Here is a 21,978-nt window from a genome sequence, read left to right on the forward strand (position 1 = left end):
GCAGCTTAATCAGACAATGACAACATAACACTGAGATTAGTGGTCAAAGTAAAATGTATTTATTCAGAAATTGTAGTACTTGATGCGGATTTTTTTTTTTTTTGTTTCATGGTTACAGAGAGATGCCACATCTAGGTCACAAGAAACAAAAGAAAAATATGCAACATCCTCGTATAACTGTGATATCAATAATTTTGAGAACAGAAACTTAAAAGTGTCTTCTGGAAAACCTGACATGCATTACTCAAAAACTATTTGAATAAAGGCTTTTGGGTTTTTTTTGCTTGTTTTTTAATGCCTTCTTGCAGTCACTAAAATCCTGCCGCTTCAAATGTACTGTGTTAATAATTTTTTCCCTCCCTCCTTTTAGGAAAATTTGCTTTTATCCATCCTACCAGCTCATATCTCTATGGAAATGAAGTTGGCAATCATTGAGCGACTAAAGGAAACTAATGATAATAGGCAAATGCATGACAATAATTTCCACAGTCTATATGTAAAAAGGCACCAAAATGTTAGGTAAGTGGGAACTCTAGAAGTAATTGTATTAATACAAGCTGCTGATTCCTAACAGTGCATATAGTCCAGTGAAATTAAAATCTGGAGGTAGATTTTTAGGCTGAAGTGAGTTTCTCTCCCATCATAGAAAGAAAATGTGTCTTGAGCTGGCGTGCTGTCTTCTAAATCAGTGGAGACACTTGAACCCTTTCTTCTGGAGTTGTTTTCCAAAGATACAGATGCTTTCCATTTTAATATTTATGCTGACTGTGGAATTGACGTATCTTCATATTTCACTTATCCTGTTTTTTCCTTTTGTTCCTGTCTAGCATTCTTTATGCGGATATTGTAGGATTTACTCGCCTGGCCAGTGACTGCTCTCCTAAGGACCTCGTAGTGATGTTGAACGAACTTTTTGGGAAGTTTGATGAGATTGCAAAGGTGGGTTTACAGTTTGTGCTGTAGAATAAAAGCCACCATGGGAAAGAGAAGTCTTTCTTTCACAACAGGAAGCACTTAGGTATTAGTGCTTCTGAAATCCAGAAGGGAAGGCTGCTTTGGCTTTAAAGCTAACTAGCAAAATCACATTAAATCAAAATTTAAAACAAAAATGGGAAATTTAGCAAGTTGTTACTGTAATTCCAATTCTTAAGTTTGAAGGTTTATCTGTATTGCTCGGGAAACTGTCTGATGGTGATAAATGATTGTAATAGGGCTGTAGGAGCAGCTTCGTTTGTGCTCAGCTTGAGGGATTGTGTATTGACTCCACAAATGGAGAAGTCTGACACACATTTAAATTTGTCGATTCAGAGGCAGCAGACAAAGAGCTCTTTAGCTCAGGAGTGTTAATTACTAATGGATACTTGCAGAAAAGTGTAAGAATGGGAAGTAGCTTAAAATGGTCCCTACTAAGACATACCATCAATAGTGACCCCTCAGGCTGGCAGTAGTTCTTACCACTTCCAAATGCTCCTTGAGGTTAATTTCTTTGCAACTGTAATCACAAACTCAGTTTATCACTTACATATTTGTATCTTCTACATATTTGCATGACGATTTTTATTATTCTTTAAAACTAACCCCAATCCAATATATGTTCTGATGTATCGATCAATTTTTCTGTCAGTATTATGATGCAGTTATGGCTTTAAGAAAATAAATGCTGCAATTTATTGCATCCTATGTGACTTCAAAAAACCAAATACCAACCCAGATTCTGGTTTTAGAAATTTAGCATTGGTAAAGCATTAGTCAAGACTGATGACTACCTATCAAATCTTCCTATTGTTTAAAGAGTTTGGTTTGATTTCATAATGGTTATATCTGGATATACTGAATGAAAATTAGAAAATTACCGAACTTGGAGAACCTTGGGTTTGTGAAATTCTAAAAATTCTTCAGAAAAAGTGAGAACTCTAAAATTATCAATATAGCAGAGGAGTGAAATTACTTTAATTTAACCTTTGTGGATGTCATTGAATAAATTCTTTAATCTACCACTGATTAAAACCTCTCTTAAATCCTAGTTGACCTTTTTGACTGAATGATATTGCTAATTTGCATTTATATGAATTCAGTTGCTGTTAAGTCTTCAACTACTAACAAAAAAAGAGAGTCATAACTACCTGTATTGCAATTGTACTGTTCCAAAGCAGCTGTTGAGGCAGAATAAGTCATGTCATCTTAGTTGCCAAATGCCAAATTACTTTTAATGCCAAAGTAGAAGCTGAAGTTGAAGTTAGACATTTGGTCACTTTAACTGTTTCTCAGATAGAAAGATAGTAAAGATTCTAAATTTTTGTGATATGTTTTAATTTCTCACTCCTGTCTGTAAATTACCCTGTTTAAAAAATGTCTTTAGTGAGTCAAGGTCTTTTGGATTTAATGAGTCAAGGCCTTTTGCAACTCTGTGGTTGAGCTGTGAGAAGAGATTGCTGCTTTTTGTGCTATTTTTGTACTGCCAGGAAGTATTCTGTCATCTTTCCATAATGTACGAATGTCGTGGGCTCCAATTTACCTAATAAAAATGGATGGCTAAGCTGGACACTGAGCTGGATACTGAAGTCCAACAGCTCTAATCTAGGGCTGGGTTTCCCTGCTGACCATCTAAGGCTGTCACTTGTGCCAATGCTCAGAACCTACTGGGATGAATTAAGATGGTGGAGAATGATGGATGTTCCCTCAAGGCTTTGACTGATGAGGGAACAGCTCAGTTTGGTAAATTGCTGCAGATTTGGGCTGATTTTGGAGTTGATTTAGGAACTGCTGGAGTGTTCTCACAGCAGGTAGGGTTGGACAGCTGGAGGTATTGGCTGGCCCAAATTAAGCCATCTCTGCTTATCAGTCAAACATTAAACAGCCTTGCAGAATTAGCCCTGGCTTGCTTGAAATCTTTCTTCAGGTACAACTCTTCAGTAAAGTGTTAACAAAAGACAGTATGAGAAGCTTTTTGCTCTTCCTCTTTCCTCTCTCCTGCCAGTCTCCAACAGAGCCATATCCTCTGCTGCACAGTTAGGAAAAATTTTTTTTTGTGGCCATATGATATCGTGGGGTTTTTTTTATTAGCAATAGCAAACTGTAGGGTGCCAGCTTCCTCTTCAGCCATTTTTGAAACAAAAAATAACCCCATTTTGCTTTTGTACAGCTACTGGGTTGAGCATCTTAATTCCTAAGTTTTCCCTCAATACAGGTTTTGTGATACTGCACACTTTTAATTATGAGGCTGCTGTGCAAAAATTGAGGAAAAGGTGAACCAGCTGCCCATAATTCAAGTGTTAATAACAATGAAGATTAAAAGATAGATAAGTAGATTTGATCCTTTAGGTGGTAAATTCTGTGAGTTTTATTTCATTTATAGTTTTTCAAACACAGTTCCAAGAAAAATGTGAGAAACAAGTAAGGTGATTTTATTTCAGAAATTCTTGCAGTGGTTGTTTCTGTTGCTCTCCAGTGAGCACTGTCTGGGCATTCAGATGTGGGGAAAAGAAGGAAGCTCTGCTTCAACAAGGATTCAACAAAGCCTTACTTTCTCAAACCACTGGCTTTGGTGCTGTTAGCCTACTTGGGGTTCATTTTCTTCTGTTAAATATGTTTACTCTTATTTCACAGGAGAATGAATGCATGAGAATAAAAATCCTGGGAGACTGTTACTACTGTGTCTCAGGCCTACCTGTGTCCTTACCAGTTCATGCCAGGAACTGTGTCAAAATGGGACTCGACATTTGTGAAGCAATCAAGTAAGTATTACATATTTTTAATGTGTCAAGACTATGAATATATTGAATAAAGTAATTCTTAGCTTTCTTGTCAACATTCAAAGTGTGTTTATTAGTTATAATTGGGTAGTTAAGCATTAGGTCATAAGTTTGTCTCTTGTCTTTGCATTACGTGTATAAGCCTGAACAGATCTCCAGTGGGAGGGAAGAAAATGAAAAGTGTATCTCCTGCTAATACCCTCGTCCCTCCACAGGAAGGTGAGAGAAGCCACAGGAGTAGATATCAACATGAGGGTTGGCATTCACTCTGGGAACGTGCTGTGCGGGGTGATCGGCCTGCGGAAGTGGCAGTACGAGTCTGGTCGCACGACGTGTCCTTGGCCAACCGATGGAATCCCGCGGGGCCCCGAGGTCCCCCCCCCGCCCGCTGGGCGGCCGACCCCGCCGGGGTGGAGGATCTCCCTCTCGTGCTGATTCACTCTGTCATGGGCCTGGAGTTTGCAGCTGTGCCATGACACAAATCCTCATAATGGGATGATGAAAATAGGACAAATGTGTACTTAGCAGAGCTGTAAAATGTTAGTCTTTTCTGATTGCGTTTTCAATGAACTATAAAATTCTATTCTTAGGCAAGTGACTGCTTCTTGACCTTCCCTTCATTGGAAAAGCGTGTGTGTCTTCAGCAGTGCATTATGTTGACTTAGTTAATCCATGTTGTGCACAGGGATAATACTGCATTTGTGAGTTTAGCTAAAGAATAGATGTGCTGCTTGGGTCAACAAGGCCAAGCTGCTATTTACCCAGTGTTTCTGTTAATGTATTGATCAGCACTACTTGAATTATACCAGCTCTATATTCACCACACCCCAAAACCCACAAACAACTCAGAAATTAAAATACAGCCTGGTGTGGAGTATCCAAGCAAGGACAGTCTGGAGCTGTTTGTTGTTGCATGTTCTCCCTGTGTAGCATCTGTCACGGGCAGAATGGGAAGGGAAGTGGGTGGTCTTGAGTGGAAGAGCCGAGGCAGAGCAGTAGCATAACTTGCCATGTGCTCTCAGCAGTGCAAGGACTGGGTCTGAAGCTGATACTCTTTCAGGCTTTTTTAAGATGCTCATTGAAAAGGAGAAATATAATTGTTTTTAAAAAACAGTAACCTTTTGCATTTTCCTCATTTAGGAAAGTATACTTTTTTTCTGTTTTCTAACTTGAGTTTAGGGATTAGAATAAAAGACCATTATAAGGCTTTTCCTTTTCCATTCCTGAATGAGACCCTGATTTTTTCAGTTTCTTGATAGTCTATGCAAATTACTAATTTTTATTTGAATGGCATTCGTGTGGGTATGTTTAAGCACTAAAGTATTGGTTTCTTAGGGAAAGAGATTCTAACCAGTGACATTGCAAGATTGCTTATTTCTGCACCTCAGACAGCTTTTAAGTATATGCTTGTAACTTAAAAATTAATTCCTGCCAAGTGATAAGGGAATATGAATATCAAATTTTTTCTTACATTGATGACCGAAACAGAAAGAAAACTAGTTGGAGCTTAGCTAACAATTACAATACCAGTAGGGTTGAGTCTTTTAGTGTGTTGATTAAGCAAGAATACAGAGTTGTAAAGTTTTTTTGTTGGTAAAGCAAACGACATGACTCTGGCATGAAGACATACTTTCTTAGTCACGTTTAGGACCATTGCCTAGTCTTAACAACTCGGATTATTTCCTTATGGTCTTCAGGTTTGTATTTGATAAGCTGGTAAAGAATTAAGCTGGTTTAGGTTGTCACGCTGATTCAGAAATATTACACTTAATACTTTCTATATACCTGTCTAGCAGTAGCTTATCTTGTGTTTCAAAACTTGCCAGAGGAAACTCCCTCCACTTTTGGAAGACTGAACCTGACAGGGAGGAAGGCTTTTAATTCACAATGCAAATGTTATGTTATCTTTGATTCCTGCTTTGCAGAAAAATGATATGTCAGGGATTCTCTATTCCAGTGTTAGGTAGTCCTGCTCCTTTGGAAGCAGAAGTTTTGTCATTAGGAGCCGGTTAGAGGTTTTATTTACAATAGGAAGAATAATATTCTGAGTTTCTGTAAATGAAGAAATTCTAAAGGCTTTTGAAAGGCTGCAGGAAGACTTCTAGCTTTTTAAATATTTTCTTTTCAGTGGCAGAGTATCCTTGTTCACCTTATTTCTGATTTTAAAAATTATTTGCATTCATAACAATATAATGCACTAAAGCAGAAGGGAGTAGCATAAAAACAAAATTAAAAATTCCTTTATGACCAATTCTCTCTACTGTGCATATGCCTGGAAGATCAGGATATGTTATTCTCAGGCCTGTCAGCATAGGCAACTGGGTGCAGTGTGCTGGGTGTTGTGTCCCAGCATGACAAGTGCAGCAGTGCATGTCACAGCCTGCCTGTGAGAGGCAGCTTCAGCGGGAGCAGCTTTCGGTTACGTGCTCATCCTGGAATCAGTGAGCAATTAGTAACTGCTGAGAAATCATCGACATATATTGGGAAAGAAGTTTGCAGTATGATTGGAAATGTCCTGTGACAGTGTGTGATTCGAGGAGGAGAGAGGAAGCTTGGTAAAATGGAGAAGGTGGGGAGTGAGCAAATGCACTGCCTTTTGGGTGAGTGGAAAAGCATAGAAAACTTGCTGCAGTGCTTGGTTGTTTTAAGGCTCAGTCAATCACCCAGAATGCCCCAGTCTCTGTGGAAGAAAATTATGCTTTAGAGTAAACTGTAAAATTTCAGATTTGAATGTTCACCTTGACTGCGAAACTGTAGTCAAGGTAACAATTAACCTTCCTTTTTTTTTTTTTTGAGAAACAATTATCAATATACAAATAAAAGCATCCATCATCTATATTCCAAAACTCTTACCTTTTGGCTTGAAGAGTATTGAAGAATTTTTTTCTTCCTTGTTGGAAGTCACAGCCAGTAATTCAGGTCTTGGATAAATAATTGTGCAAACCTGCATACAGTATTTAGAAATAAAGGTGAATGGGATGGTGATTCCCTTACTCTCTGTAGTTAGGCGGGAGTGCTGCACACTGTCAGCTTCCATTATGGAAATGTTCCATTCCCAGCCCTGAGCTAGTGGATTGTAGGACTGACAGCAGAGTTTAGCCCCTCTGTGCCAAAGAAAAATCAGAAAAGCACGAGAAGATGAACAATGGGAAAGCAGAACATAAGAAATGATATTTTATGAACACACGTAAGTCTCTTGTTGATAAATTATGTGGAAAGACTTTACTCATAATCTATATGAAAAGACGTAATTTGGGATACTGAAGGAAATGATATTTAAGGGAAAGTGCGAATGGGTACAGAACAATACTAGCTGCTCCCCTTAGAAGTGTGTTGGTGGTGTTGCTGTGTCATGCTCTCCTCAGATTGTTTCAGTCAGAAAACACAGACTTACAGAATTATCCTCCTAGTTAACAAAAAAATATTTTCCAGCTTTTTTTCCCCACAGACTTTGCAACTGTCTTTTCCCCTTCTCGTGCATTTCCAGCACAAGACAGTCCTTGCTTGTGTTTTGTTCCTGAGTTTTCCCTGCAGCTCTCACCATCTGAAACAAGCTGCCTGTGAGTCTGTCTTGTCAGTCATCAGATCTCCTTTGATCACATTCTTCTTCTTATATGTCTGCTTATTTCAATTTAATTTTCTACTGATAGTATCTCATTATGGGAAGTGTTTTTCAGCATGTTTGCTATTAAAGATAGGCAAGGAAGAACTGCAATGAAGAATTGCAAATACAATGTTAAGTACTGGCAGGATTTTGCAGTGGGCTGCCAAAGCAGGAGATGGCTGAAAAGCAGAAATGTCAGCAGTGGCCATTGAAATGTAAATGAAATGCTTACATGTGACCTTTCTGTGAGTGTTTGGGTCTCTTGTTCTTTCTCCCCTTCTCAGCCGTGTGCACATCACTGAAGCAACATTAAATCACCTAGGCAAAGCTTATGAAGTAGAAGAAGGGAATGGACACCTGAGGGATCCTTACCTTGAATCCATGAATATCAGAACTTACTTAGTAGTTGATCCAAGGGTATGTATATGTTTTAAACATATATATTATTCAAATATGTACATACATTTTAAGTACATGGGTTTCTGTGGTGCATACAATATTTTCATTCAGGAACAGAATTAAAGTGTGGTGTAAGTCAGCTGAGTAGCTGGATTTGGGAGTTCAGATCTGAAAGCAGGTCCTGCTGTTTATGACATGCCTGTTAGCTTGAAAGTAATAAGTGTTATGCTGAAACCCCTTATGTGGTCAGCTTAATAAAACACATATTTGGCATATATTTGCTGAAGAGTGTGCCTCACAAGTCCAGGTCAAAGGTGGGATGAAAGTAATGGAAGAATACCTGTACTGTGTGGCCAATTCAGATAAAATATTACCCTGTAAAATGGCTTCTGATATCTTCCTCACTACCTTAAAAGTAAAGTTCACCTTCTTTCAGGGTTGTAAAGGTAGCAACTGTTGGTGCTCCTTTAGAGCCTGGTAACTGCAAACACCTAGAGCATTGCTATTTGAATCAGCTTGTGGTTGATGAGTAAAGTATTTCAAATGAAAAAGAATGCAAATGACAAACTTCCAGTATAGCTGAATTTTTTTTAAATTAGAAAGAACTCCTATCTTTAAATTAGAAAGAATCTTATCTTTGTTCCTTTTTTCAGTAGTGCACCCCCCTTCATGTACACAGCTCATATTCTCAGAATGGGGATCTAAGTCTATTAAAGAGGTCTCTGCTAACTTGAAGATGCTTGTGAAATGTTAGAGACTAGCAGGACACTGATGTATCAGTTTATTCTGTAGTTTTTGCTTCCTCGTAGCCCTGCAAGGGTAGTGCTGTATACCCCGTCTATACTGCCTGACTCAGCACCCATGGTATAGGATATAATCTAATGTGGAGTCTGTAATTTGTGGGATCTTCTCCTAACCACTGTTTTGATACACCCTTGCTCAGGAATCTGGAATCTTTTTCCCCAGTGTTGTACTGACTGCAAGGAAACTTTATCTGTCCCTAAGATCCTGCGATCCCTTGCATCATCCTGAATAAACCTGGAAGTTAACTGCTGCTGTGTTGCAAGTGAAGGCTTGTAAAGGCAGCTGAAGCAAATTCATTGTGTACACTGTGATTTGGTTTAGCTCACATTAATTAATGAGATAAAGGAAGGCTGACATGTTGCTGATGTGTTTAGAGTTCCTACCAAGATTGTATAGTCTTAAACTACTCTGTTTTCTAAATGAGAGTGTTTTCGTTTTTCCTGTTAGTCCAAACAATGCATATCAAATAATCACCTCCCTAAAACAAGAGTTAACGACGGGCTGAAGATGAGAGCATCTGTTCGGATGACACGTTATTTAGAGTCCTGGGGAGCAGCCAGGCCCTTTGCCCACCTGAACCACAGAGAGAGTGTGAGCAGTGACTCTTCAAGTTCACAAGGAAGGCAAAGAAAGGTGAGGCCTCAAGTAGCGATTGTCAACCTACAACTGCAAACTGCTCCTACTGTCTGTGGTGTGAAACTCAGAATCTGACATGATTTTTGTGGCTCAGTGTCTACTGTTACTCTTGGTGTTAAATGTGTGCACAGAACTGAGAAGGTATCTGGGCATCACCTCTTTCTGTCGGAACTTAACAATATTCAGACTCTGCCAATCCCTAGCGTGCTACAATCATAGTAAACCTTGTTTTCTTTATTTTGTTTAGGAAATACCCTTGTGTTCCACTGGGCCCAGAGAACAACTGATAGGTTTGTCAAGTACCTTCTTTGGTTTTTAATACGTGCTCCTGTGCTCCTCTTGCAGTTTGGTGTGGCTGTAAGCATGTGATCTTTTGGTGATTAATCGCTGTGTGTGTGGTATTTCTGCGTTAGAAAGGTTAAAGCTCAATCTTTGGCCTCTAAAAGTTCTCTTAGTTCATGGTTGTTATTGTTAGCAGACTGTAAAAGGAGCTTCCTCCTTCCTTGTCTTGCTGGCCCCTCAGTCATTTAGGTTCAGTTTTGCTCGATGGGCCTGCAGCAGGATGGAAGGGAGTTGGGAAGGGAGAGCCCTAAGGAGCAGTGGAAAACAGACCAAACCAGCTCATATACTGTATCTATGTGTATATTTACCTGCTTGTGCTACCACAGCTTTTAGTTACTCACAGATGCCAGACCTAGTTTGTAATATTACAGCACAAAATAAACAGGTTTTACATAATATTATCAGAAAACATAAATATTACAAGTAATATGTATTTTCAATATTTTGTTTAGTATTATTAATATTGCCATTATACTGTAATAAAGAATTGGCACTGTATGTATAAATGCTACAATTGTACTTGTAGCACTGAGTTAAGTAAGGAGCGAATCATTCTCTCAGTTATCAAAATATTGTATTGAAAAATGCCACGTTTTGAGTAATTGGACACTAAAGTGTCCATCGATGTATTTGCTTGTCAGTTTTGGAGCATTCTTGTTTAACTTTTCCCTGGAAGCTTACCCCACTGATGTGATGAGGAAAGCGTGCTCTGTAGCCATGAGTTGTTTCTGAATAGCTTTTGTGACAGAGACTTCATTTTGTTCTCAGAAATTCATCTCAGAAGGGAAGGATAGAGGAAGTATTTATGATGAGATGATGTCAACCATTGAGGGCCTCAGTTCAACTAAGTATGAAGTATTTTATTTTTTTTCTAAATATTTTCTTTGAGATTAATCTGCATTTCAATTTAAGTCTATATAAAATACACTTATCAAAAATGAAATATTACCAGGATTTTTGTCTTGCCATTTTTTTTGGTCTTTGTTTTTTTACTTAGTTTCTTTTTGGTTTTAATGTGAATATGAGAGTATTACTGCTTTATACAGCAAGAAGCCAGTGGTTTTTCTAGCTGTTCACTGTGATGTAGTACTGAGAAACAGCAAAATCATTGCTTTGTTTCTTATGACTGTTTCAAAGTAATGAGGTGAACTGCAATGTAGGATGGGATAGAAGTTAATGTTTGTGTTCTCCTTATTAAAACAAGAAGTGTCAGGAAATGGGGTGTTGTCCTGAACAAAAACTATGTTTAAAGTCAAAACACAGTTTTGGACATAATAATGAAGTTGCTCTAGTGTCTGGTTCACTGAAGGCAAATGGTCTGTTAGCTGCAGGTGGTGCATTTGACAGGAAATTTGCATTTAAAAGCAGACAAACACTGGCAATGGTGGTGAGTTTTTGTTTTGTTTTAATATAAAATACAGTATTTAAATGCCTATCAAATGTAAAACATTGAATTGAGAAGAAAACCCTCTTTCTTTCATCTAAGTTCTGTCAAGGCTGTACCTCAGCTGTTCCTCATAGAGGCCTGATATTATTTAGGGGAAGTTTTTGGAGGCTGTGAGCCATCTCAAACATCTGCTATTATACTTTCCTGTTTGTAAACCTTAGGGAAGGTTTGGAGTTACATTTTTCATGCAACTGGCAGATGCTGCTGTGTGAGAGGGCTCTGGATCTGCCTGTCAGCTCCATCAAAACATAACCGCTTGTGTTCCGCTGTGAAACAGAAAAACCTTGCAGAATGTCAAATGTGTGTAGGAGAGTGGCACCCCCACCCTGTGCACTCTGGAATCTCCACACAGTGATGCTTTTGCATTGTGTCCTTGGCCGGCTGTGTGCTCTTGTAACACGTGTCTCTCTGGATGCAGTCCCGGGTGTGGCAAATCCGATGACTTCTGCGGATTTTCGCTGATTTTTGCAGAACCCGGTCTTGAAAAAGAGGTTGGTAAGAGCAAAATGATCATTTTTGGTCTTTGATTGTGCTTCAGAGCAGCATAAAATGTGTGGAGACTGTTTGCATTCTGAAAGTGGGTTCTGGAGGTGACTGCACATCCAAAGAGGTTTTTGGTGACTGGTGGAAAGCAGATTGCATGAGTCGTTTGAGCTTCCTTGAGAATGTGAATCCTGTAGATTAATGGAGATTGTCTCTAATCTGTGGTTAAACTCTTGCCATAAGGGTGTTAGTGGGAGCTTGGCAATTTTACTATATAAACTACTACTCACAAAAATAATGAGATTTAAAGAAGGAAAAAAAAAAGGATTTTGCATCCCTAAAGAAATACTTGCTTTCTGTGGTAGTTTCATTGTAGATATAATGCTGGTATTTGTCAGGTACAGTGTGCTTTTTCTGTTTGAATAACTGCTCTTTAATTTACTGTGCTGTGGTGCACTGTACTGCTGTTACTGGTGTGGGTGTGTATATACACTTTAGGTTTACTTCTCTGTATGTCCTTTTTTGATAAGGATTTGGACTGTGGGTATCTGTGAAGTACTGATTTACATACTTGCCGGGTTTCCAGCCAGCTGGAAATTATCCTTTGGACTGGGATGTTTTTTCTTGACAGGTTTTCAAATGCTTTTCTTTTTTCTTTTTTTTTTTCTCTTTTCCTTTTTTTTTTTTGGTGGTTTTCTTTTGTTCTCTTTTAGTTCTAGGTATATTTTTAATGATACAGTATAAACTTATATATGTGTGTCATCACAAAAATGTAATAGAATTGAAAAAACCCCACCCTGGAATTATCCTGAACATTTATCCTGGTCTGTGTTTCAGTATCGCACCATTCCTATTCTAAAACTGAAGAGTTACTTTGCATGTGCCAGTTTTGTGTTCCTCTGTATATTTGTGATACAGATGCTTATCATGCCAAAGTAAGTGATGGTATTTTAATTATCTATAGTTAAAATTAACCAATAGCTGAGGTGAAACTCGTGTGCATGGAACTTTTTGGAGTTCCTGAGGGTTATAGATAAGAAACATAAACCCTTGGGATTAATTTACCCTTTGATAAAGGAGTGCATTCATGTTGTTGGCATAAGAGCCTTGATATCAGTATGAAAATAAAACAGAAATATTTCTTTAATATTTAGTTTGCTTAGTACACACAGGGATCTGGTCAGTTAAGTGAGAAATAGTATTTTATAAGAATAGTTGGCTTGTAAGCACTTTGAGCAGTAGGAAAATGGGACGTAGATAAATTGTGCTCGGTGCTCCTTTTGTCTTCAGGGCTACAAGGAGGGAACTTTTGAGCTTCTTCTCATACCTCTGAGAAAGCAGATTCTTGATAATCCTGAAATTTAAGGCATGTTTGTTTCTCATGGCTGCTGCAGTGCAGTTTACCTGTGGTTTATGCACAGGGCAGTGTTTGGGACATCAGGGGGTAAAGTCTCTTAAAGTAGTGATTGTGTAACAATAACCTGTGTAATGTTTAGATCATCTAGTGCTATTAGAAGAAGAATGATATTTAAACCTCCTGTGTTTAATGTTTTCTTTTCCTCTAGAACTGCAAAACTGGGAATTTCCTTTGGAATTGTTGCAGTCATCATTGTCCTTATTTTATTTCTCTGCTTTGCTGAGAAATGTATGGTAAGTTTATCTTTAGAAGTTTCCTGTTTTCAAAAGAGGATGGATATAATTTAGCTACTTGGTCTATCTTTTAGGATGATGAATTAAGGTGTTAATTTCAACAGGAGTACAGGAGTCTTGAACCTCAGGTTACCAGAAGATTCCATTGCCTGAGATACATTTTCATGTCTGAAATTTGCACTGTAATTTTGAATATTTGGGTGTCAGAATAGATGGGTAAGAGGGAGGAGGGTAGGGTTGTTTTTTTTTAAAAATTATGTTTGTCAATGATGGCAATTTTTTGTAAATACTGATATTTTCTATACTGGAAACAGTGTTAAAATCAAAATCAGTTTGGATCCAAGATTAGTTTTCATAATAATTATAAAGTGTAATGAAAATTACAAACGTGAATAATTTATTGGCAACAATTTAATAGCTGTTAGAATTCCAAATTCACCATTACATCAACTAGGATACTTGCATTTGTAGTTATTTTTTCTTTGCATTATTAAATATATGCCATTACTGTTTAAAAATATATGGAGACACAGCCAAAGAGACATCATAGACTTCAACAGTACAAAGTAAGAAAGGTCCTTCTGCAGTTCAAGAGGGAAAGGATTTTAGAGAGTTCCTTACACTTATCAAATCTGTGCTGTGCTAGACCAAGGGTAGGAGGGAATTCTGAAGTGCTGACTGAGAACATGCCACCACCATTCTCTTGCACCATCCTGCTGGGGTGATGGAGGTCTCCCAGGAAAAGTGCCACAGAAAGAAATGGTCTCTTAGAGAGCCAGGTTCAACCTTTGTAAAGGAGAAAGAAAAAAAAAGATAAAATTGCAGGGGATAAATATTTATGATTCATTTAAAAGTATGGTTAGATAAGTGTATGGATTTTATGTATGTATCATGGTTTTTTATATGTATATGGATGGATTTTTGCATATCTGTCTAAGTAGAGAGAGAGGTGTGTGTATGTACATGCACATATGGTTTCTACATATGTAAAATGTATGGAGAAAAAAAGAAAATTCCAAGACTGCAGTTGCATCAGACTTAAATTTTATACTGGGTGTGTTTTGGTGTAACATCCTTGAGTAATGCTTGCAATCATTAAAAGTATTCGCTTACTAGATGTTTTTCTCTTTAGCAACAATGGAAGGATATAAGGATGGCAAGAATGGGACTGTCCATGATTGTTTTTGATTTGGTCATCTCAAAATGGATGTTCCAAATATAACATTATAGCTCTGTAACTGAAAAATACAACATAAATTGTCACTGCATATTTATTAACTTTCTCTAGAACTTTCAATCAGATCATAATTCTGTGTTTTAAAGCACAAATTCAGGAAATTTTAGCACCCAATCTCTTTGAAGTAAGGAAGCATTGTCTCAATTTTCTTTTCGGAAAACGTGTTAGACATTGACTCTGAATGACTGGATTCAAAGCTTCAAACATGATTCTAGTGAAGACTTTCGACATTCTCATGGAGAGAAAAATATTTAGAAATATTTCTTCCCATGTATCAAAGTGTTATTCGTGTTACTGAAACAAATTAATGTTGTTTGCAGAAGTGCTGCTCAGACCAGTGGCCTTTCCTGCGCCATCTTTGTGCTGTCTCAGAAAAGGTGGAAACAATGCCTTTACTTAGGCTTCCTTTAGCAGTCATCACTATAGCTGCCTTGCTGATTATAGCCATTTTTAATTTGGTAAGTAATCACATTATTCTGTGACTTATTGTAACATCTATAGTTTGAGTAACTTCCTTTTCATCAAGTATGAGCTTTTTGCTGCTTTTGATTCACACAGAGCATGATACTTACACTTAATGCATGAGGTCATGTAAAGCCTTTCAACTTCTAGAACTGGAAGTACATGTGATAGACTTGAGTTCTAGTTTACACCACCTTTTCTTGCTTTCAAGATGGCATTTATAATAACTCTTGATTGTAACCCTCATCACTAAGATGGTCTTCCTTTTTTATTTTAATGTGTCTTTAAATGTTTGGCTGTGGCAGGTGGTACTTTAAGCAGTTCACTCTGGTGTTTGCACTCACTGGTAGTAATGTGAATAAGGGAGAGAAGAATAGAGCTTGGCTCTCTTTTAAGCAATACTGCAGAAAATGCTTAATTTTCTTTTGTAGGTTTTTTTTTCTGCTGGCTTGGGTCCTTGAATTGACTCACAGTGGTGTCATGTGAACACCACCAGAGCCTAAAAGAAAACAGGAACAGCAGCTGTGAAACTGGGGGGTGAGACAAAACCACATTTGTGCCAGATAGCTGCTAGATTAACCCAGCCATGATGTAAACTTTACCTGAATTGGTAATTTTAGCCTTCTTGCACCTTGTGTGTGCACATGTTTAATACAACTACATGGGATACCATTGTATTTCAACATCTATTCAGTAGCCCTGAAAAGGCAACCAGATCAGGACTCTGTATAATATGGAGAAAAAACTCAAAATCAGTGACTACCTGCTAACAAGTTTGTACAGTGGTTTTGTTGATGTCTTTCCTTTTTTTTTCCCCCACATAAATCAAGACTACTGAAAAGAACAAATCTGCAAACTTTACTGGATCAAATGACCTGTGTGCTACCACCTATGTGAGTAGAGTACTGTCTTAATTTCTAAGATTAAAATTAAATGAGTCTTGGCTGGTGGGTATAGAATCGTAGAATATCCTGAGTTGGAAGAGACCCACAAGGATCATTGAATTCCAACTCCTATAATATAGATGGATGGCAACATTTTGATGTATTTTCATGTTTTTATAAAAATAGCTTTTTTTTTTAAATTGTTGAATATGAAGCCTTACTCATGCCACAAAGGCAGTTTTGAAGGATATTTTCTATCACTAACTATGGCTTTCCAGTGCATCCTTTGGGGATTCTCAAAAGTCTGGAGTACTCATGTATTAAACTGAAGTCTTGTCTTATTTTGGTCTTTCAACACATTTGAAAGGTGTTCTCCAGCATTTCTACAAGGCTAAATTCAGCACTTGCTAGTGACACTGAAGAATTGTTTCTGAGGATTCCCCCTTTTATCTCTTTAATTCCAAAGTAGCATTCTGTTTTGAGATCATGCAAATGTTTGTGATGCTCCTCTGTCACCTGGCCACCCCTTAGATGATGGACATGTTTTTGTATGATGTACAACAGATTGTGTGAGGACCCTTCTTATTGTGCTTCTGACAAGTGCATATAAAATTCACACTGTGCTCATCCTGTAATTTTTTGTTTTTGCATGTCTGTAAATCAGCCTTTTGGAAACACAACTCAGTCCTGCATTGAGGAAACTGTAAGTAGTTTACATGTTACTTTAAAAGCCATATTTTTTAGTATTGTGTATATTTACTTACAAGTGGCAAGTTCTGTTGCTGTATGAAAGGCAGTTCTTTTAGGTAACTGACGGCAGAAAAGTTCTTCATGAAATCAGTATTGTTCAGCTGCTGTTGCTGTGCTGAATAAAATATGGCTTTGTAGTTTTTGTAAATTTCAGACTTAAAAGCCTTAAAAAAATTTAAGGAAAAAGCAGTAGAACAGAATGATGACGTTCGAGTCTGAAAGGTGAGAGCTGTACTTGCAAGTGTCCCCAAAGTGTCTTGATAGAGTGAAAGAGTTTGTGGCTGACAGAGCTGTGTTGGTGTTCTCTACGAAGTGGTTTCTTTTTCAGAGGTTTGACTTCCAGGTGAGTGTTTGTTACCTTTTGGAGGTTACACTCAATGCCTTCAGGATGACAGAGTTGGTACAATTTTTTTCATATGGGCCCTGATTATGAGTTCTGGCTTTGTTGACTTCAGCAGAAACTGCTTAGCCAAGAATCTCACAATTCTGTGGTAGGTCTGTGCTGTTATATATGGGAAAACTGTGCTTTGTGCATAAAGAGGAATGAATACTCGAGGAGCAGAAGGTGAGGTAACTGTGGAGTAGTCTGTGGACTGAAGTGTGCCAGCTCAGCAGCTCCCACCCGTGCCTGTGGCTGCAGGGACCAACCCTGTCTGTGCCACGCACTTTGTATCACCCGACACGTTCAGTGCTGCCAGCTGCATCCTGAGCTGGGACACCACACCTGAACTGGGATTCCTCTGGGAAAGTGTTCAGTAATTCCACTGGATAATGGCCCTAGCTTGATAACACTTGATAATGCTTGTTAGCATCAAAGTTCTTATGAAGGAGCCGTGTCTAAGGTTGGATAACAGGTCATGGTCTTCACCTTTACAGGGAGGGGAGATGGGAATAAGGTATCTACTTAAGGTTACAGTGGGAGAACACATTCAAAATAGGATTAGAAGGCTGGAGTTCCTGGTTCAGAGCTGATTCACTGTCTTGAACCTTAAATAAGTAATTGCTTAAATTAATAGACTTCAGAAGATAAATTCTCAACACACTTCAGTTTTTATCTGGCATTGCTTGCTTATGTTGGTGTGATGTTTTTTGTTTAAATCCTTTTGTTTGCCCTTGAAAAATTAAAAAAACTAAACTAAAAAAAAATATTAATTTCAGCCTTTTAGTGCCATTAAAAAGAAGTGTATTTAGTGTATTTAGCAAGTGATGTAATTTCTTGTGTTTAAATTACAGTGACCATGAACTCAGAGTATTTGCTATGGTTTGAACGTGTCTTAGGCATAAAGTCTGAAAAATGCAACTGCTCTTTAAATTCTTCTTTTACAGTATTATGCTTACTGCTGTATATTGGGGTTCATCGCTTGCTCAGTATTTCTTCAAATGAGCTTCGAACTCAAAGTTCTCCTCCTGTCCATTGCTGTGACTGTCTACCTCATCCTTTTTAACACCCCTCAGCAGAGAAACTTCTATGGCAACAGCACCAGGTGCAGTGGGAAATTTCTTATTTAATGTTTCATTAAAGGAGGTGTTAGATTTTTGTACACCTACTGGAATATTGCAATACCAAAATCATGTAAGTCAAACATTGCAAACCTTTCTGTAAAGTTAATGACAGGGAAATCATATTAGACAATATCCCTTTTTTTTTTCTTTTTAAACAAAGTGTGTGTTTTCTGAAAAATATCTGTAATGTGGCTTCTGAGATCCCTGGAATCCTTATCTTACTTTAAAGACTAGGGATTCTTATTAATCTCATAATAAGGTTGATCTTCTGATAAGCTATAAAGAAAAGCCTTGCTAAAAGTCCAATGCTCAAGCTGTTCTTGTGAGACCTTGCAAGTCAATAGAATAGTGAACTTCATGTACTTACCTTACTAAATGTGTGTATTTTGAAAAGTAACAGCAATCTACCTGATCTAATTGAAGAAACTGAAAATACTTAAGAGAAATCATGTGCAAAGGTTTTACTGTTCATTTGTAAGTCTTTCTCAGATTCCTCTGAAGATTGGAATAAGTTTATTTTGCAGAGGCTGTGAGCTGTCAGCACACCTAAAAAAAGCCTGAGTGAGCTCTTAATTTAGCCTCTTAATTATTCATACGATGAGAATTTAGTTTGCATTTGTAAAAATTAATAGATGGCTAAGACTGATCTTACTATAAAATATGAGTGGTGTCTCAGATACAGGTATGATTGTCTTTCCTTCCACAAATAAGAAAGTTTCTTTTCCTCCTTTAAGGTTTTGTTGGCTGTGTTTTTGTGACGTGGGGTGGAAGCTGAAACTCAAGTCTGTTGGAAATTAACATGGTTCCATTAATATAAAATCATGTTTACTTGAACATCTCACTTCAACAGCTACTTAACAAGGTTTCAGTACCCAGTGGGTCCTTATATGAAATGCAGCCCATGTGCTGGGCTGACTGATAATCCTTTCTCCTTGTTAGGAGAGGACCTGTATGCAGGCAACCACTGGCACAAATGAACAGTGACATTGTGGTTTATGTCTGAACAGACACCCCCTTCCCTTACCCTTAATCATGTAGATTAAAAGGATACAGATAACTTTGTATTGCTTTCTTGTTTTCAGGCTTTTCATCAAAGAGCCGAGAATAATGACTAATTTATATCTGGTTCTGTTCTACATCACCCTCGTTTTACTTGCAAAACAGGTATGTATTTAAAACACCATTGCTTAGTTCTCTTACTTGCAACAGGTTGATTTAAATAAAATGCAGAAGTGCTGTTCCATGAAATTGTGCTCTAAATTAGTGTATATTTTCATCTTATTTTAATATTCTGGTCTTGGTTGTAGACAATGTACTTACTTGGAATAAGTTATAGGTAATGCAGAATTTGTCAATGTGAAAGATGGGAACATTTCAATATCTTTCAATAGTGTTGGCATCACAGAAGTGAGAACTTCCTGATTCTTCCAGTTTGGATCTATCTGTATTTATATGCCAATATTCATTCTAAATCAAGGCAGCAATTCAAGATAAAAATAATCACCAGAGTATTAATGTGTCATTTTGGTAAATACACTTGATGGTACAAAGTGGCATTCGGTCTTACTGACTGTTTCATATTTTTCTGACCTTTGTTCTCAAAGCACATCTTTCATAACTATATAGACTCAAAAGGCCTTGAAGAAACTCTATTTCTTTTTATATATGCTTTTTTAAATATATGCTTTATACGTGCTTTTTGAAAAAATTGACTAATATTTTTCAGTGAGCTATTTTATGGACTTAATTTATCATATTTGGTCCCTTTGCAGATTGACTATTACTGTCGACTGGATTGTCTGTGGAAGAATAAGTTTAAAAAAGAACATGAACAGTTTGAAACTATGGAGAACGTTAACAGGCTTTTGCTGGAAAATGTACTTCCAGCACATGTTGCCGCGTATTTCATTGGTGAAAAACGAAACGAGGTATGTTGAGTCTCTGCTCTGTGAAGGACAGTAAATTGGACCTCTGTGACATAACTTGTGATGTGAACAAGCCCACAGAAGCCTGTGTGTATCCCAAGACCTTTTGTAAACCCAAGAACCTGCTAATCGGAGAGCCTCAAAAAAAATTGCAGGCTGTTCGTGGCAGTCCCTGAAATCTGTTTTCAGAATTGGTGGTTTGGCTCTGGGACACTGTTTAAGTTTGGCAAATGTTGAAAAGGGACTTACTGCTTTCCAAAGATCATATTTTATCAGAGAGGATATGTCCTAGTTTTTAGAGAAGTCAGTTGAGGAACAGACAGTATCTCCTTGGTAGCAACACCAGTGACAAGTTCATTGATAAGGATTTTTTTTTTAGACATCTCATCTTATTCTGCCAGCATGTCATCAGAGTGAATATTGCTGTGTGTCAGGAGGCTGGCAATGTCCAAATAGATGAGAATCTCTAAGATATCTTTAAGGTATCAACTTTTCCTTAGGCAAATACAACTTTGTTAATGTTTCTGATAAAAATAAGAGATGCCCACTGGAAAGTACTGTGATTGACTTGATAAGGACACTGTAATTTGATTACTGATTAGAAACAATTGTCATGGGTTGGAATACCTGTGGTGGGACGTGACTGCTGACAATGTGTGGATATACTGTTTTCCTGTAGGACTGGTACCATCAATCCTATGACTGTGTCTGTGTCATGTTTGCATCAGTACCAGATTTTAAAGTGTTTTACACGGAATGTGATGTCAATAAAGAAGGCCTGGAATGCTTGCGGCTGTTAAATGAAATCATTGCTGACTTTGATGAGGTAATTAAGCTCAAAATGCACTGGATTACGTATTTGCTCCAAAACAGATGTTTCACTAGATCTGTCACCATTAGAGGAGGAAAAAACATTTTTACACTGAACTAATATTCTGACTTCAGCCCTGCAATCTTGAAGGATATGTTCCTATCTGGCAGGGCTTTTCAAGTACAACATCTAATCCTTTAGAAGTATAGTTTGAAAGTCTGGAATGTAAGGACTTTATTTCAGTACTTCAGTGATTCTATTTCTCCTGTGAGCAGGTAAAGAAAAACTGTGAAACCAATCTTCAGTACTTTATCTAACCTTCATGTCAGTGACAGTGTTTCTAGAGATGTTTAATGTTTATTGTAGAGAGTATAAGATTTCTGGATAAATACTACACTGAAATATGGTATTAAAGTCTCAAGTTTTTATTTTCTTTCCATTCAAACAGCTCTTGCTAAAACCTAAATTTAGTGGTGTTGAAAAAATAAAAACGATTGGAAGCACTTACATGGCAGCAGCTGGTCTCAGTGTCACACCAGGCCAGGAGAACAACCAGGTACGTTGTCTCTGAAAGCTGCCTTCAGTATTCTGTGGGTACATAGCTGTGTTTCAAAGTAAAAAAACGTAATGTGATACAAAAGAGAAAGTAAATCACCAAGAGTGACCTCCTGAAATGGGGAAAAAGATGATAAAAGTATATTGTCTCCTGTAGAACTCACTGTTTATCTTCTAGTTCCACTTTTTTTTTCCCAAAGGAGGTATTAAGTTTGTAACCCCAGGATAATTTTGACACCTTGCATTTTTGATTCCAGTAACTTAACATCTCTAGATGCATAGCAGAGTAGCTCTAATAACAGGGGAGGTAAAGAATGGCAGCCAAAGAAAAGGCCACCAACTGGACAGTAAGCTTTTTGTGATCCCTGATAACTGGCACAAAAAGAGAATCCTCAAATGCCATGTTAGGTCTGAAACTGTTTGTCACCCAGAAGAAGTAAAACCAAATTCTGTACTTGGGCTCACTTCCACTCTAGGAAATTTGTATATGACATTAAAACATATGTAATAATATACCCAAAACATGTAAAATTAAAGCCGAAATCCTAAAGGACAGATAATAATGTTTTATAAAATTTAATCATGTCATGCTTGTTGCCTCATAGCCATTCCAGTTGAATTTATTGTAGTTTTAAAAAGGCATTTTGAATGTTTGTTGCACTGTGCAATTCTGCAGTTAGAAGGATGAATGCTCTCCTCCTTATAAGTACATACTGCAGTCACTACTAGTGCTG

At 37.6% G+C, this 21,978-nt stretch overlaps 1 protein-coding gene across 1 annotated transcript in view; it reads left to right on the top strand.

The window, feature by feature from the left end:
• The window catches only part of ADCY7 (adenylate cyclase 7), a 60,311-nt gene that overhangs the window by 34,532 nt on the left and 3,801 nt on the right, over positions 1–21,978 (top strand). Inside the window, 22 exon segments of the mRNA XM_032701373.1 lie at positions 371–519; positions 828–939; positions 3,607–3,734; positions 3,968–4,065; positions 4,068–4,097; positions 4,100–4,124; positions 7,641–7,773; positions 9,007–9,213; positions 9,472–9,494; positions 9,888–9,892; positions 10,319–10,385; positions 11,403–11,475; positions 12,305–12,402; positions 13,033–13,117; positions 14,675–14,812; positions 15,647–15,709; positions 16,365–16,403; positions 17,777–17,934; positions 19,036–19,117; positions 19,726–19,881; positions 20,558–20,704; positions 21,138–21,245. Coding sequence (XP_032557264.1) covers positions 371–519; positions 828–939; positions 3,607–3,734; positions 3,968–4,065; positions 4,068–4,097; positions 4,100–4,124; positions 7,641–7,773; positions 9,007–9,213; positions 9,472–9,494; positions 9,888–9,892; positions 10,319–10,385; positions 11,403–11,475; positions 12,305–12,402; positions 13,033–13,117; positions 14,675–14,812; positions 15,647–15,709; positions 16,365–16,403; positions 17,777–17,934; positions 19,036–19,117; positions 19,726–19,881; positions 20,558–20,704; positions 21,138–21,245 — 2,124 coding nt within the window.

Source organism: Chiroxiphia lanceolata, chromosome 13 (assembly GCF_009829145.1).
Source record: "Chiroxiphia lanceolata isolate bChiLan1 chromosome 13, bChiLan1.pri, whole genome shotgun sequence".
NCBI classification, from domain to species: Eukaryota; Metazoa; Chordata; class Aves; order Passeriformes; family Pipridae; genus Chiroxiphia; species Chiroxiphia lanceolata.